At 41.7% G+C, this 17748-nt stretch overlaps 1 protein-coding gene across 1 annotated transcript in view; it reads left to right on the forward strand.

The window, feature by feature from the left end:
- Window positions 1-14627, forward strand: part of recql (RecQ helicase-like) — a 40079-nt gene extending 25452 nt beyond the window's left edge. Inside the window, exons 11-16 of the mRNA XM_078235316.1 lie at window positions 1666-1804; window positions 3675-3766; window positions 5526-5745; window positions 8348-8468; window positions 9821-9991; window positions 11860-14627. Coding sequence (XP_078091442.1) covers window positions 1666-1804; window positions 3675-3766; window positions 5526-5745; window positions 8348-8468; window positions 9821-9973 — 725 coding nt within the window. The 3' untranslated portion in view covers window positions 9974-9991; window positions 11860-14627. The remainder of the gene's footprint in view (window positions 1-1665; window positions 1805-3674; window positions 3767-5525; window positions 5746-8347; window positions 8469-9820; window positions 9992-11859) is intronic.
- The last annotated feature ends 3121 nt before the right edge of the window (window positions 14628-17748 follow it).

Raw genomic sequence — 17748 nt, forward strand, 5'->3', positions numbered from 1 at the left:
ATAGAATCATAAAATTTACAGCGCAGGTGGAGACAATCTTTGGCTCTGTTTCTGTTTCCCTGCTCTGCACCACATCCTCTCTGTTCACATATCCATCCAGTTCCTTTTTGAATGTGATGCTTTCTTTCTCCACAATCACTTTATGCTCTAATGACCCTCTTTGTGAAAAATAAATCTAATTTTTATCTTCATGTTCTGATGCTAATCCTATATCTACGCCCTCTTGTTCACCATATTTTTTTTCAATAATCAGGATTATATTGTGGAGAGGGCTAGAATGTGTTAACCTCTGGCTTAAAGGCCCTTATTAAGCATATGATTCTGTTGCCTTTGGAACTCATGATAAATATGAAATAAAAACAGCTGGATGTTCATTGGTCCATGTTCTTTAAAGCCAAGTGTTAAACTTTCTTACAGGGAGTTCTTTGTTATTTCAATTAAAGTTTAAAGTTTATTTATTAGTGTCACAAGTAGGCTTACATTAACACTGCAATGAAGTTACTGTGAAAATCCCCTAGTCGCCACACTCAGGCGCCTGTTTGGGTAACGCTGAGGGAGAATTTAGCACGGCCAATGCACCCAACCAGCATGTCTTTCAGACTGTGGGAGGAAACTGGAGCACCCGGAGGAAACCCACGCAGACACGGGGAGAACGTTCAAACTCCAATTATAGATTTAATCAGAATTTGTAATCCGGTGTAATTGCCACCACTTGCAGCATCCACACTTGGCAGAAGCAACCTCCTACAATGGGTGGCACTGGCCATTTCCATAACTAGGTATCAATTCCAAAAGTTCTCCTCATAATGTATTATCACACTAACTGTTCCAAGCAGTGCAATCAGGTACTCACAGGTTTAAAAGGCTCTGCTGATTTTATGTAAATTTGGGTCTTCAATTAGCTGTTGCACCTGAGTAAAGTAAGATTAACTTAATGATAAAATTCTGGTTGCAACCACTAACAATTAGAGGCAGTTGCTAAGTGAGATTCCATTCTTTTTAAAAGGATGCTGGTTACTTAGCTTTTTGGTTTTGTTATGTAGTCACATAAGCAGGCAAACTGCATTAACATCAACATGTTCACTTTTCATGATGGAAACAGCACCTGTAGACACATTTCCCATCCCTGAGTCCTGTTTATTTCTTCCTCTTGTGCAGCCAGTGACTTAATGCTTTGTTATGGCTTCTCTGCTATCGATAGACATGTTTGGTATCAGTGTTAATATCAAGATGGAAGTTTGATGAGCTACTCGACACTTATAACATGCAGGCTCTTTCTTTGCTGCCCCCCCCCCCCCCCCCCCCCACCACCACCCCTCCATTCCTTGCTATGCTTAGTAAGATAGATCATAATGTTACTGTTCCCTGGCTGAGATCAGCCAGCATGAATTAGACTGATGTCAAACCCAGGCAGCATCTTGTGCAGTTAAGTAAGTTTGGTGTGGTTTGATTTGATTTAATATTGTCACATGTATTAACATACAGTGAAAAGTATTCTTACGCGCTACACAGGCAAAGCATACCGTTCATACAGAAGGAAACGAGAGAGTGCAGAATGTAGTGTTACAGTCATAGCTAGGGTGTAGAGAAAGTGACTGGGATGGAGACATCTTTCAATCAAAAGGATCTATTAGAAACCTAACTCGCCTCTTCTATATTTTCCAGGTCGAGATGACCTTAAAGCCGACTGTATTCTGTACTATGGGTTTATGGATATCTTCAGGCAAAGCACAATGGTGGTCATGGAGAATGTAGGACAACAGAAACTTTATGAGATGGTGGCGTACTGTCAGGATTCAAGAAGGTGCATTTTTAACTAGCTGGTCAATCGTTCTGTCCTCTTTATCTCTTTTGTTTAAAGAGTTGCTTTCGGAACACCCACCTTGTCTCAATACTCAGACATTGGACCCTCATCTGGGAGGTCCCCATTGAAATCCAAATCTCTAATGGTCTTTGCTAATTATAGAGAAACTGTACTAATTTCTGCCTGGTGATCTTGGTGTGGAAGGACTATAGGGAGGTATATTCCTTAATTTCTTTTTAAAATTTTATTCCATTCTTAAGCACATGATCAGGTGAGCCTGTAATCCATCTCCTTGCTCCAAAAACCAATTTGAATTCAAACTGAATCCAATTCAAGGTCCCCACAAGAGAGACAAACAAGATCCAAGCTGACAAGAAAAGGCATTGCACTTGGTCTTGGGCTTGATCTTAGCCAAAAGGCATAATATATTCCTCAATGTTATTTTGCTGTGTATACAGTGGGGGAAGTGTATTGAGATGGACAGAAAACTGGCTGGCAGAGAGGAAACAAAAAGTAGGAATTAATGGGTGCTTTTCAAATTGGCAGGCACTGACTAGTGGGGTGTTCCAGAGATCAGTACTGGGACCCCAGCTATTCACAATATATATTAATGAAGGAACAAAATGTAACGTCTCAAAGTTTGCAGATGATACCAAGTTGGGTGGAAGATGAACTGTGACGAGAGTGCAGAGATCCTTCAGCATGATCTGGACAGGTTGGGTGAGTGGGCAAATCAATGGAAAATGCAGTATAATTTGGATAAATGTGAGGTTATTCCCTTGGAAGCAAAAACAAGAAGGCGGATTACTGGATAAAAGCAAATTACTGCGGATGCTGGAATCTGAAACCAAAAGAGAAAATGCTGGAAAATCTCAGCAGGTCTGTCAGCATCTGTAAGGAGAGAAAAGAGCTGACGTTTCGAGTCCAGATGACCCTTAGTCAAAGCTTTGACTGAGGTTTTCCAGCATCTTCTCTTTTGGTTGAAGGCAGATTACTACCTGAAAGGCTGTAAATTGGGAGAGGGGAATGTGCAGCAGGACCTGGGTGTCCTTGTGCACCAGCCGCTGAAGATCAGCCTGTAGGTGCCGTAGGCGGTAAAGAAGGCAAATGGTAAGTTGGCCTTCATTGTGAGAGATTTTGAGTACAGGAGCAGGGATGTGTTGCTGTGATTATACAGGGCCTTGGTGAAGCCACATCTGGAATATTGTGTGCAGTTTTGATCTCCTTTTCTGAGGAAGAATGTTCTTGCTCTCGAGGGAGTGCAGCAGAGGTTTACCAGGCTGATTCCGGGGATGGCGGGACAGATGTATGAGGAGAGATTGGCTAGGTTAGGATTGTTTTCGCTGGAGTTCAGATGAATGAGAGGGGGATCTCACAGAGACTTATAAAATTCTAATAGGATAAGACAGGGTAGATGCAGGGAGGATGTTCCCGATGATGGGAGTGTCCAGAACCAGGATCACAGTCTGAGGATTCGGGGTAGACCATTTAGGATGGAGATGAGGAGACATTTCTTCACCCAAAGAGTGGTGAGCCTGTGGAATTCATTACCACAGGAAGTAGTTGATGCCAAAACATTGAATGTATTTAAGAGGCAGCTGGATATAGCACTTGGGGCGAATGGAATCAAAAGTTATGGGGAGAAAGCAGGATTAGGCTATTGAGTTGGACGATCAACCATGATTGTGATGAATAGCGGAGCAGGCTCGATGGGCCAAATGGCCTCCTCCTGCTCCTATCTTGTATGTTTTTATGTTTCTATACTAAGATTTGTTCACAGCGTAACCTATATATTAACATGGTATATTCACACACATGCTCAGGTTACGTAGCTTGTTCACTGTAGTGAGTCAATGTGCTTCGTTCCCAGATGTCGACGTGTGCAGATAGCACAATATTTTGATGAAGTCTGGGATTCAACAAAGTGCAACAAGATGTGTGACAACTGCAACAATGCAACATGTAAGTACATCTCTGCATTTTCAGGTTCCAGTTTGTTTTTTTGAGATATTTCCTTCCTATATTCAAAATATCTTTCTGGTCGGAACTGTTAAGTACCTTGGGAACTTGTTGTGAAGTGACTGCATGTGACTACTGTGAAAGCGCACTGCTCATATCTTCCTTATTCAATAGGAAAATCCGTTCCAGTATCAACCAAAGAAATGCTCGTTTTTATCAATTGTATTTCTTGAGCAGAGTTTGGAAATAATTGTGCATCACTCTGTAGATTTCAGGGTATGGCTAAAACACGTAATTGGTCACGAAGGCATAACTGAGAAAATTAAAAAATAACTCGGAGCAGTCCTTGCAACATCGACATTATAAACTGGGGAAACGTCACGAGGGATTCAAGATCACTTCATTTAAAGCAAAACTGAAACATTAGTAATCCAGGCATTTATCACACCCTTAGAGTGTGTCGTACCCATGAATACTCATGCTGTGTTTTAGCTCTATTTATACTTTGAATTGTTCTGTTTTGGACAGTTATTGGTAGCGAGTTCTTTTTTCAGTCACCAGGCAGTAACGGGTGTGTCAATGTTTGGCCATAATTGAGACCTCTAAACATAAGATATATACAATTAACAGTGAAAAACGCTGTCCGGTAGTGTTGGACTGCTGGAAGATGGGATGTGTTCACCAATGCCCCTGTAAAACAGGCAGCACTTGACAGTATTTAAGAGGCAACCTGTAGCCAGTCACAGTAAAGTTAATGAAACAGAAAACACTGGAAGCACTCCGTGTCCCTGGAAAGGGAGCATGCAGTGTCTGCGGGTACCGTTGAGGCCTTCTGTGCCCATTGGGTCCCACAGGGACTGGGGTGCAATAGTAACTAACCCCTTTAATCACATTTTATTTATTTAATGTCACAGTAGGCTTACATTCGCACTGTAATGAAGTTACTGTGAAAATCCCCTACTCGCCACACTCTGATGCCTGTTCGGGTACACTGAGGGAGAATTTAGCATAGCCAATGTATCTAACCAGCACGACTTTCAGACTGTGGGAGGAAACCAGAGCACCCCTGTATGCTTTGTTTTTTTTTGTTTTGGGTGGTTCTCCCCCTTTAAAGGGCTGCTCATTTTACTTTCCTCTCAGTTTATTTGATTTGGTTTATTTGATTTGCCAAAAAGATTGGCAGCATGTGGAAAGAGGACCAGAATTAATTCAAGTCGATGACTTTCCATCAGTATATCACGGTAGAAGATTATAAAGCAGCTTCAATTTTATCTGTTCAATTGGGTTGCATCCTACTCTTTGGCAGCTCCACTCACCCACCAACAACCTGAAAGAGAACGGTTGAAATAGAAGTTAAATGTTGCTTAATAGCTTGGATTCAAACTCCCAGTTGGAAACTTAAGGCATTGGGGGATGTGGGAGAGAGTCGTTCTCAATGCACGAGCTGCTATTATGTAGGAGGGAATGGTAAGAGCTACTATTATATGGAGAGAGATTCTTTTTTACAATGGACAGAATAGTTTTCTATATAAAAATTAATATTATGTGGGAGAGAATAATTTTCTGTATCATCAATGCTTGAATGAAAAGTATTGTTTCGACTTGGAATTAAACTGCATTTAACATATTCTTGAAATTCAGTATCATATTTAATATTTATATTTGTTCAAACAAATAAACGGAAGTATAGTAACAGTCTGATTTAAATAAAAAGCAATCCTTTCTGATGCTGGGCTGCATCTGTTTTTCTCTTGTCTTGTAGCAAATGAGAAGGTGGATGTCACCAATTACTGTGCTGATCTGATCAAAATACTCAAGCAAGCTGTGCAGCTTGGTGAAAAGCTCACCCCACTGAAGTTAATCGAAGCCTGGAATGGGAAGGGCCCCTCCAAGCTGAGGGTGGCCTCCGTAAGCCCTCCAGATCTCTCCAGAAAAGAAATGGAAGAACTAATTGTGCATCTTCTTCTAGAGCAATACTTGAAGTGAGTATGTTGATTCTTTAGTAATTTTATAGTAAAGCAGTGGGAACATTGAAAATCTACTCGAACAATGGCAAGAATAAGGGGTTATAATTATTATGATGTGGAGATGCCGGCGTTGGACTGGGGTAAACACAGTAAGAAGTTTAACAACACCAGGTTAAAGTCCAACAGGTTTATTTGGTAGCAAAAGCCACACAAGCTTTCGGAGCTGCAAGCCCCTTCTTCAGGTGAGTGGGCGAACTCACCTGAAGAAGGGGCTGGCAGCTCCGAAAGCTTGTGTGGCTTTTGCTACCAAATAAACCTGTTGGACTTTAACCTGGTGTTGTTAAACTACTTATAATTATTAAACAGAGTCTGAAAACAGGGGCTTGATTACTGGAACAGAAAAGGTTAAGTGAGTTAAGGAAGCCAACTTGCTGAAAGTTAAGAACAGTTTTAGGAAGAGGAATAGGCCATTGAGCCCACTCCGCCTGTCAAGCCCGCTCTGCCATTCGGCCCGTTGAGCCCACTCCGCCATTCAATGTGATTGTGGCGGATCATCCACTTCAATGCCTTTTCCCAAACTATCCTCATAACCTTTTACATCGTTGGCATCTGGAAATCTGTCGATCTCTGCTTTAATCATGCTCGGGGACTGAATTTCCATAGCCCTCTGGGGTAGAGAATTCCAGAGATTAGCAATGCCTGAATAAAGTAATTTCTCCTCATCTCAGTCCGAAATGGCTTCCCCCTTATTGTGAAATTACGTCCCCTGGTTCTGAACTCCCCACCCAGGGAAAATACCTTCCCAGCATCTCCCCTGTCTATTCTTTTAATTATTTTGTAGATTTCAATGTAATCACCTCTCATCCTTTGAAACTCTAAAGAAGTTAAGAGTTTCCCTGATCTCACTTCATAAGACAGTCCTGCCATCTCGGAAACAAGTCTAATGAACCTTCATTTCACTCCCTCTATGGCAATAATATCCTTCCAAAGGTAAAGGGACCAAAACTGCACACAGTTCTTCAGGTTCAGTCGAACCAAGGTTCTAAGACCTCTCTACTACTGCACTCAACCCTCTTTCAATAAAGACCAACTTACCATTAGCCTTCCTAATTGCCTGCTGCACCTGCATGTTCGCCTTATTGACCAGAATACCCAGGTCCTTTTGTACATTCACACTTTCTAGTCTCTTACCATTTGAGAAATACTATGCACATCTGTTCCTTCCACTAATGTGGATAACCTCATATTTTTCCTCCTGCCGTTATATTCCATCTGCCATGTTCTTGCCCACTCGTTAAGGCTGTCAAAGTCCTCTTGAAACCACTTTGCATCTTCCTCACAACACACATTCCAACCTAGCTTTGTGTCATCTGCATCATGATTTACATCTAAATCATTGATCTATATTGTGAACATCTGGCACCCCAAAGTACTGATCCCTGCAGTACCCCTCTAGTCACAACCTGCCAGTGTGAGAATAACCCATTTATTCCTACTCTCTGTTTTCTGCCTGTTAACCAATCCTTACTCTGTATCAGTACCCCATGTGCTTTAGTTTTGCACACAAGCTTACTGTGGGGATTTTATAAAAATCTTCTGAGAATCCAAGTATACTACGCTCACTCCCCTTTATCAATTCTGTTAGCAACGTCCTCAAAAGTCTCCCAACAGGTCCGTCAAACATGGTTTCCCATTCATAAATCCATGTTGACTGTGCCCAACCAGATCATGATTAGCCAAGTGTTCATTTATCACATCCTTTATAATAGATTCTAGCATTTTCCCTACTACTGATGTAAGACTAACAGGTCTGTTTTCTATTTTCTTAAACAGTGGAGTGTTTTTTGCTATCTTCCAATCTGCAGGAACCATTACAGGATCTATAGAATTTTGAAAGATGATCACCAATGCATCCATTATCTCCTTGATCCACATCCCAGAGTGTTGAAAGAGGTAGCTATCAGGTCCCAGGGATTTATCAACCTTCAGTCCCGTTAACTTCTCCAATACAGCCTTCTTGTTAATACAAATTTCCTTCAATTCCTCACACTCCCTTGTCCTTTGGATTTCTAATCCTGGGAGATTGCTTGTATCTTCCTCTATGAAGACAGGCACAAATTAATCATTTAGTTTCTCTGCCATTTCTCTATTCCCCATTATAAATTCCCCAGACTCTGCCTGGAATGGACCCACATTTCTCTCGGCCAAATCTTGTTACATATCTATGGAAGCTTCTACACCCGTTTGAGATGGTAAATGGTATTGCCACTGGATGGCAGTTGAGTAACAAAGGGTTTGAGGGGGCAGGTGAAGTACTTTTACACAGAGGGTTATTAATGTGTAGAATGTGTTATCACAAGGTTACTGAGGCAGAAACTAGCGTAATTTAAAAGGCATTGGAAAGATATTTGAAAATGAGAGAGATGCTTGAGATGGAAATGGGATTAGTCAATAAGACAGCTGCAGTGGAAGAACTCAAGCACTTGGCACAATGGGCCAAATTGCTACTTCCTGTGCTCAAGTTTCTATGAGCCTTCATTTTCTGTTAAGATGAACTCAAATTAGTTTCAAATACATGTTTCTCTTCAATATAATGGAATCGCTGTTTGGTTTGCAGAGAAGACTTCAGCTTTACCGCATACGCCACAATTTCCTACCTGAAGGAGGCACCCAGGGCTAATCTGCTGAACGATAAGAAGCATGTCATTTCCATGCGTATAAAATCGAGAAGTAACAAGGTAATTGTGGAAGTATTAGTGCCAAACTGTGTAGCTTCAGAGTGGGAGAAGTGGAAAGAGCCATCACAAAGGTAGAGGAAGGCTGAGGCCTTTCTTCTGTACTCTAAATCTTAAAAGGAATTGTTGGCTGGATGCGGTTAACACTGGTTTTTCCACCCTCCTTAAATGTCCTAAGGAAGTGGTGGGACTTCTTGAACCGCTGCAGTCCCAGTAATGACGGTGTGCCCCAAATTGCATTTGATGCATTCTTCCAGTGATGATGAAACATTGGCACTGTATCCCTAAGTTGGAGTGGTGTTTGACTTGGATGTTATGCTGTTCCCAAGGTATTTCTGCTCACAGCAGTGATGGAGGTCATTGGGGAGGGAAGTATTCCGGACTTAACCGTAACAACTTGCTACAATGAATCCTGTCGATGTGCATACTGCATTACATGGTCCCCAGGGGGTGGTAGTCACGGGGCAGATGCAGGCTGGATAAGATGGATGTTGAGTTCAGGGCATTGGAGCTAATCAAATTGATTATTTTGTCCTAGTGTTGAGCTGCTCAAGTGTTATTGCAGCTGTACCCATCTAGGCCAGTAATGGGTAAAGCAGAACCCCCTCATACACAGATATAAGGCGTTTATTAGCTTGGGTAAAACGCTGGTGTGCAAACATTGATTGTACATTGAGAATTTAAGAGACCACCTCTCAATGTTCAATATCCAAATATCATTTAGTGTTGCTATTTAATTGATTCAGTGATCAGGCATTGTTGCCTTCTGTATTTGGTATTGGGGAGAAACTTGGATTAATGTCACTATAAATAACTAAAAAAATTGCTACTTTGTTTAACATTTGTTTTCAAGAGGTCAAACTCTCTTGGATTTACCAGGATGGTGCCTGGGATGGAACATTTTAAGTTATGAAGTGAAGTTGGATAGGCTTGGGTTGTTTTTGTTGGAGAAGACTGAGGGGCGACCTGATTGAGGAATACAAAATTATGAGACATGGACAGAGTGGATAAGGAGCAGCTGTTCCCCTTAGTTGAAAGGTCAGTCACGAGGGGACATAGGCTGAAGGTGAGGGTCAGGAGGTTTAGGGGGGATGTGAGGAAAAACCTTTTTGCCCAGAGGATGGGGACGGTCTGGAATGTGCTACCGGGAAGGTGGTGGAGGCGGGTTGTACCACATCCTTCAAAAAGTACCTGGATGAGCACTTGGCACATCATAACATTCAGGACTACGGACCAAGTGCTGGCAGATGGGACTAGGTGGGAGTTCAGGTGTTTCTAATGTGTGGGTGCAGACTCGGTGAGCTGAAGGGCCTCTTCTGCGCTATATGATTCCATGATTTATGTTCCATCTGTAGTTAGGTTCTCCGACTGAGGAAGAAGCAGAAAAAGTCAAACATCCTGAGGAGAAAGAGACCAGGAGTAAACGTAAACAGACTTCCACTGCAGACAAAGTAACCCCCAACAAGAAAAGCAAGGTGCCAGAGGATATACCAGTCACTCTGGACTGACTCGCCTCCACTATAACAGTAAGATATAGTTGACTGAATGTTTTCCAACACATCTCCTCATCCATCAAATGGTTAAAACAGCTTATGCTGGAATAAATATTTAAAATTAACATTTTTAATGCACTAGAGATCACGAGATTTTGTATCAATGAACAATTATTACTGTGTAGGGGTTTTTTCAGAGGCTAAGTATTGAGCTTAACTTTAGCTAATACAAAGTCTCGCGACTACAGTATCCTAGTGAAAGACGTTTCTTTATTGACCAATGTACACTGGGAGAGAAAGGGTTGGGCAGTCCAACACTTCTCTGAAGTGAGATCGCATCAGTAATGTAAATATATAATTTCCAAAAGTCATTTTATCCACCCTCTGGCTCATCATGAACCAGTCATCATTAGTAAAGATCATATACCTTGGCCAATTGCAGTTATTTCCTGGCAGCACCGGAATAATGAGTTCTCATGATTTCTGCCTATTTTTTCCATGGACACCTGTTGCCTGTTCCAGACTCTCTTATCTGGTTGAAGGCTTTGTCTATTCATTAAGCCGTCTGAGATCGCTAGCTTTGCCCTTGGCTTATGAATTTCCTGTTCATGAGGATTGTCTAGAGTCCATGCCGATAAGTGCTATGCTTCTGTGAATGTATTGTTATAAAGAACGTGGTTCACTTTAGTGAACTATTTTTCCATGATGTCTTAGAAGTCTGTGCTATTAGCCAAGCTATAACACACTTTTCAGAAATACATGTTTAAATTCTCTAACTGTGGTTATATGTGTTTCTATGCAGACAGTACCTCGGTAAAATATATGTATCGGACAGTCTGTGATTCTTCTCCTAAGTTAATTCACTCTGTTTCAATAGTCTTTGTTAGTGTTTTAGTCCCAGGGTATTTTGAAGTCCTCTAACATACTGTTTTCAATAGCACACTGTAAAGCCCTGTCTCATAAGGCAACTGAAAGCAGTGATGACGACTCCTGGTTATGGTCTTTTGAATGTTTCATTCACAATTTAGAAGAATAGACTGAAAAATAAATAATTCACTCAAGTAAACACATGCTCAATGTCGAAGTTACTCCCTAATGTACTTCGAGTGAGACGTGTAGGAAATGCAATAATAACCAAATGAAGAGGTGACTCAGTAGAGTGCATACCTCCTCCACACTGTATTAATTCAGTGTTATTACAAATACTCAGCTCTTACTTGAGGGTTTTTTTCCCGCCTAGTTCTTGCTCTGTACCTACCAAGCTGAAAACAGACATCTTTCTTACTAAAAGCTTCCACCTTGTTGAGGAGGCTTTAAGCTAATCCACATCCAACAACCTGCTTTGGAAACTCTGCTCATATTCTGACAGCTGTGACAAAGTGCACCTCAGCAGCTGAAGCAGTCCACAAAAACAGCAACATTCCAAATCAAACAACCTACAACATTCTTAAAGAAAAGTCATTTTGTCTTGTATCCCAATGTTAGCAGATCCTTTAAAAAGAATTCCAAGATCCCGATCCACATCATCACCAAAAACTAATCAGTTCTTCTTTGGGTCGTGCCCTATCTATATACTAAGTTTTGTTAAAACCTGTCCACTAGTTTTTGTGATGTATTGTTTGCAGACTAACAACCTAACACACAGGGGCTAAAGCGTTACCTCCACCAACCTTGAGTGGCAGAGTTAATTAATGATGAGGATAAATCCTCAATCCCACAGCCCCCGGCTGGGAAACAGCAGTCACATGGATCAGAAATGAGGATTACAGTTTTGCCATCTCATCCCTGATTGAGGGCAGTCCTCGTCAGGAGCAAAAAAATCATCTCTTTGTTCTTAACCCTGTCATCAGGAATTGGTAAGAATTGCTCAGTAACAAGACTCCTTTTAACTTTATCCGCAGGAAGAGACTGTTCCGTAAATGAGGCCGAAAAATAACTTTTTACGGAAGTGGAACAGAGCGTGAGGAGAAGAGAGATGCAGAAGATAATTTGAAAGCTTTCAGCGAAAGAATGCTTGCCAAGAAATCCTCAGCTGGAAAAACAAAATGTACAGAAGAGCCTACAATGCTGCAAAAAGTATGGGTAGCGATTACAGCTAACATGTTTCAGAGGCCCATAAAACTTAAAGGAAGGCTAGTTGTCTGCGATAACCTGCAATGTTACATGTTGTGATTATTGGGGAATTCAAAACTTTTGCGGGTTATTTTTAAAGTCAAAAATTTTTGCAATAATTGAGACCAGCAACGGAATGTTGAAAACCAATGCCTAATGACTTGAAAGTCACCTGCTAAGTACCAACACAAAAAATTGCTTCCCTCTTATGAGTGCAGCTAGGAACCTGAACAAGTCAGTGTGAGGAAACAAATGCATAAAACTCCCAGCCAAATGGAAGACGGCAGACAGAAAAGGATTCTTACCAAAAAGCAAGTTTAGCTTAATGTTTACTAAATGGGCACAGATGTTATTTCTGCTCTTCACTGCAATGTCTTTTCATCTAGGCAAATATAAAGATTTCACCTGAATGATATCATTTCTGACCACATGACAGTAGTTTTCAACTGGTGAATGTGTAGCTCCAGAAACTGATAAAACTGACTAAAGTCTTTTTTTTTTTGCAGTTCTTTTTTGTAAATAAATGCCTCAAAATATTACATTACATTACTGATTTAATTTTGCTCAAGGTAAAGTGGATCCAATTTTATTGTGTCAGCTGTCCATGTGAATTGTGGATCGTTCAGGGTGTCACAAAGTCATACAAAACCCTCACACTGCGACGCCGTGAAAGACAGGGCGGCACGGTAGCACAGTGGTTAGCACTGCTGCTTCACAGCTCCAGGGACCTGGGTTCGATTCCCGGCTTGGGTCACTGCCTGTGTGGAGTTTGCACTTTCTCCTCGTGTCTGTGTGGGTTTGCTCCGGTTTCCTCCCACAATCCAAAGATGTGCGGGTTAGGTTGATTGGCCATGCTAAAATTGCCCTTAGTGTCCTGAGATGTGTAGGTTAGAGGGATTAGTGGGTAAAATATGTAGGGATATGGGGGTAGGGTTTGGGTGGGATTGTGGTCGGTGCAGACTCGATGGGCCGAATGGCCTCTTTCTGTACTGTAGGGATTCTATGAATGAACTGGCATTTCTAAAGAGCATCGGAATATCTCAAAGTGCCTCGCAGCCACTTTGAAGTGAAGTCACTGTTCAGAAGGAAATGCAACTCGGCATGAGAAACTCCATTGCCACCTGTGTCCCACACATTGAAGCTGGGAAGAGTGGCTCACAAACTGAGACCCAAGAAGGAGAAGAAAATTACTCCTCAATAAAAGCTGTAGACTGGATTGCTCAGATGAATTGTACTTTGGTGTACAATTGTAATCTTTAGTAAATTTGATATCTCGTGTATTGAAGCTGTGGAACGGAATTCACTGTACCAGCTGGTAATTGGTTTGATAAAAGAACCAACAGCATAAAAATTAAATCAGCATTGATCACAACAGCTCTTGGGTTTCTTGTAGTTTAGAAAAATTATGTTGAAAATGATCTGCTTAATTAATTTTATGATGTTTATTCCCAAGACTGACCATAAATGATCAATGTTAATTAAAAACGGGGTGGCATGGTGGCGCAGTGATTAGCACTGCTGCCTCACAGTGCCAGGGACCTGGGTTCGACTAGGGTGACTGTGCGGAATTTGCACGTTCTCCCCGTGTCTGCATGGGTTTCCTCCGGGTACTTCGGTGTCCTCCCACACTCCAAAGATGTGTGGGTAGGTGCGTTGGCCATGCTAAATTGTCTCTTAGTGCCCTGGGATGCATAGGTTAGAGTGATATGGGGGGGGTAAATATGTGGAGTTACAGGGATGGGGCCTGGATGGGATTGTTGTCGGTGCAGACTCGATGGGCCGAATGACCTCTTTTTGCACTGTAGGGTTTCTATGAAAAAGAGAACTTGAAACTATGGCCGGAATTCTCTGGCCGTTCACGTCCCGCTGCCGCAGCCAGCAAGGACGGAGAATTTGGCTTTCAGCCCAAATTTCCGTTGACTGCAGCGGGACCGGAGAATCCCGCTGGTGTGAATGGCCGGGGAATTCCAGTCAATGAGTTGGAAGGACACAGACTGTTGGACAGATTTAGGGTTCTGCTGAAGAATACACAGCCTAAGCTTGTATACACAGCCAGAAGCTTTGTCTCTTTCCAGAGTCCAGCTGACCTACTGTGTACTCACAGCAAGTAAGAAAATAATTCAGTCAGGAGTTTCACCGTGCTACAATATATGACTGACCATGATTAAAAACAGGCAGAAGTCCAGCTTCAGTACTCCAGTGCTAACTGCAAGGAAATCATGAAATCTGTGCCGCAAATACTCGGCATAATAGTGATTTTTAAAAATTCATTCAAGGCTTGGGCGCTTCGCTTACTAGACAAACACTTATTGCCCATTCAGAATTTCCCTTGTGGGCAATCTGCCTTCTAGAACTGCTTTGTTCAGTATTGTCAATTATGGAAAACCAATCAATCATTCAGTTACCATTTATTTAGTTATCCAAGTATTCATTTTATTTGCACTATTTCTTGTATGCTTTTAATTATAGTAAAGTTTTGCAAGTTACTGTCTTCCATTTGATGTACTGTGCCTTGGTCGAGAATAAAATGTTAACAGTTACGTGACTACATAAAGTGCCTAAAGTTTGTGTGTGTCATTTAGGCTGGAAGTATGCAGCTGAAAGGTTAAAATTAATGTGAGATTAAATATGTGCAAGTATTTGCTGCTAATTTTCAACTCCATGACAGTCACTGCTTTTCAACTTACTGGAAAAAAATAACTTATCGTCCTGTATCCTGGAGCACACATTTCTGTACAGTAGGACCAAAATTTAATAAGCCTTGTGCTTACAAAGCTAAAATTTGCTCGTGGCATTTTCTCACACTAATACTTCTTGTGGCATGAGAATTTAGAATAAGGTGGATTAATCCTTAATATCCAGTTCGAATCAAAAGGGGTTGCCATTTTTTATAAACTATAAGTTTTCACATAGATTTTGGGCTTGGACTGAGATGCAAAATGCTCATGTTACTTACAGGAGTAACTAACCTTTCTGAAGTGAGATCCAAAATTACAACACTTGCGTTGTTCAGTTTCTTAAAATGTACAATCTGTTTCTGGGCCCGCTAAAATATCCAGCTTTTGATCTTGGTTGATGTCTCCTGAAAAGCTTGTGCTAAAGTCCCCTCAAGTACCAAAAAGGGCAAATATCTCTTGTGTCCAACTCAAGTTGCAGCATGTCCACATTAGCAGCTATCAGACAGGGATCACTTTCCCTCAGACTCTGTTTCCTACCTTGGCATTGGATTAATTTCCTGATTTTTTTTTTTTTGCCTACACCACCTGGTCCCATCCCATACATTTGATGGTTGCGATTCTCCCATTCCGCTATGCTAATTTTTTAGCGCAGTGGGCCGAGAGAATCGTACGTCGGCCGATTCGCAGGGTTTCCTCAAGAGTTCGCGCCCCGCTTGCGTTTCCCAGGCCTGGATTTCCAGTGGCATCTGTGCAGCGCTGGAAATCGTCTGGAAGGTGGGGTTAGCATTTAAATAGTATTTTAAATACAATTTAAATGCTATTAACGAGCCTGGGACTGAAGTCCGGTATGGCCTGCTGGTTGTCCCTGAAACCTAATGATATTCATGCTTGTGACTCTGCATTGCTCAGAGCGTGGGGGATTCTAGTGTGAACTCCCACTGAAAAAGACCAGTGTGAATTACTCCAGTTTTCCTGCAAATTCAACGCTTTGAATTTTTTTGGGAGAATTCAGGTCCACATGTTTATCACTGTTTTCAGCCTCTGAATCCTGAAGAATACTGGTTCCCTTTCCATTTTCTGTAATTGTTGAAACATCAACTTGCAAGAGCTTAAACGAGCTTGTCAAGGGGAGTGGGAAGCTGAAGGGTGGCTCAAGTTGAAAGAAATTAAAGTTGGTGACAGGAAGCAGTAGTGGGAGAGGAAGACGGGAGAATCAAAGCAAAGCATTGAATACGCAGCGAATGTGCAATGATGTAAAAAAAAAGACCAAGTTAAGGGCACCTTACCTGTATATGCTCAGCATTCGTAACAAGGTAGGTGATCAAAAGGCACAAATGGAGGTAAATGGGTATGATATAATTGCCATTATGGAAACACAGCTGCATGGTGACCAAGATTGGGAATTGAATAATCCAGGATATTGGATATTTAGGAAAGACAGACACAAAGGGAAAGGAGGTGGAGTTGCACTGATAAGGGATGGGATCAGTGCAGCAGTAAGGGAGAATCTGAAATCAGAAGAATAATGGGTGGGATTCTATGGCCTCGCTCAGGCGAGACTGGAAATTCCCACACCAAGGTCAACGATGATTTCCGTTGTCAGGTCCTCGCCTGCGCCGATTCCGTGGTGGATGAGGTGGTAGAGTTCTGGCCAATGTGTGAAATTTGCTTGGACGGAGCTAACAAACAGCAAAGGATAGTGGACATTGGTTGAATTTGTTTATAGGCCACCAAATAATAATGGTAATGTGGGGCAAGGTATTAACCAGGAGATGAGAGAAGCATATAGCATAGGTAATACAGTAATCATAGGTGACTTCAATCTACGTACATACTGGTTAAACCAACTGAGCACTAATTCTGTAGAAGATGAGTTTCTGGAGTGTGTTAGGGATGGGTTTCTAGAGCAGTGTGTTGATGAGCCAACTAGAGGACAGGCTATTCGAGATCTAGTGTTATGTAATGAAAAAGGGCTAATTAATAACCTTGTTGCAAAAGAAACTTTAGGGATGAGTGACCACAATATGACAGAAATTTACACTATGTTTGAAAATGAGGAAGTTCAATCTAAAGCTAGGGTGTTAAAGTTCAATAAAGGATACTATGAAGGACACATTTGCCGAGATGGATATAACTGCACAGACAATGGGTAGTATACAGCACCTATACATTCCTTCAAAATGCAATCCCCCCACCCCCCAAAAAAAGTCAACCATGGCTGACAAAGCAAGTTAAGGATTGTATAGAAAAGGCTTATAAAGTTGCAGTAACCCGGAGGATTAGGAGGTTTTAGAATATAGCAAAGGAAGGTCAAGAAACTGACAAAGAAAGGGAGAACTGAATATGAATGCAATCCAGGAGAAAACATAAAAAATGGCCTGCAAAAATTTCCATAGGTACGTAAAAAAGAAGTGTTTAGGCAGGGTTTTACGGCCTCACTCACCCCAAAACCGTGAAATCCCGCCCAAGGTCAATGGACCTTACCATGCTCTGTCCCTCGCTGGCTCCGATTGCCCTGGTGGGTGGGGTGGTAAAATTCCTGCCTCTGGATAAGATAAATGTAGGTCCATTACAAGCAGAACCAGGAGAATTCATATTGGGGAACAGAGAAATGGCAGAGAAGCTAAATGATTACTCTGTGTCTGTTTTCACTAAGGAAGATACAGGAAACGTGCCAGATATAAAGATCCAAGAGACTTGAGAGAATGAGGAGTTGAAGGAAATTAGTATAAGCTTGTATTGGAGAAAATAATGGGACTGAAAGTTGATAAGTCTCTGGGATTTGATATTAAAGTTTATTTATTAGTCACAAGTAAGGCTTACATCAACACTGCAATGAAGTTACTGTGAAATTCCCCTAGTCGCCACACTCCGGCGCCTGTTCGGGTCAATGCACCTAACCAGCACGTCTTTCAGAATGTGGGAGGAAACCGGAGCACCCGGAGGAAACCCAGGCAGACACGAGGAGAACATGCAGACTCCACACAGACAGTGACCCAA

This window comes from Mustelus asterias, chromosome 19 (genome assembly GCF_964213995.1).
Source record: "Mustelus asterias chromosome 19, sMusAst1.hap1.1, whole genome shotgun sequence".
NCBI lineage: Eukaryota > Metazoa > Chordata > Chondrichthyes > Carcharhiniformes > Triakidae > Mustelus > Mustelus asterias.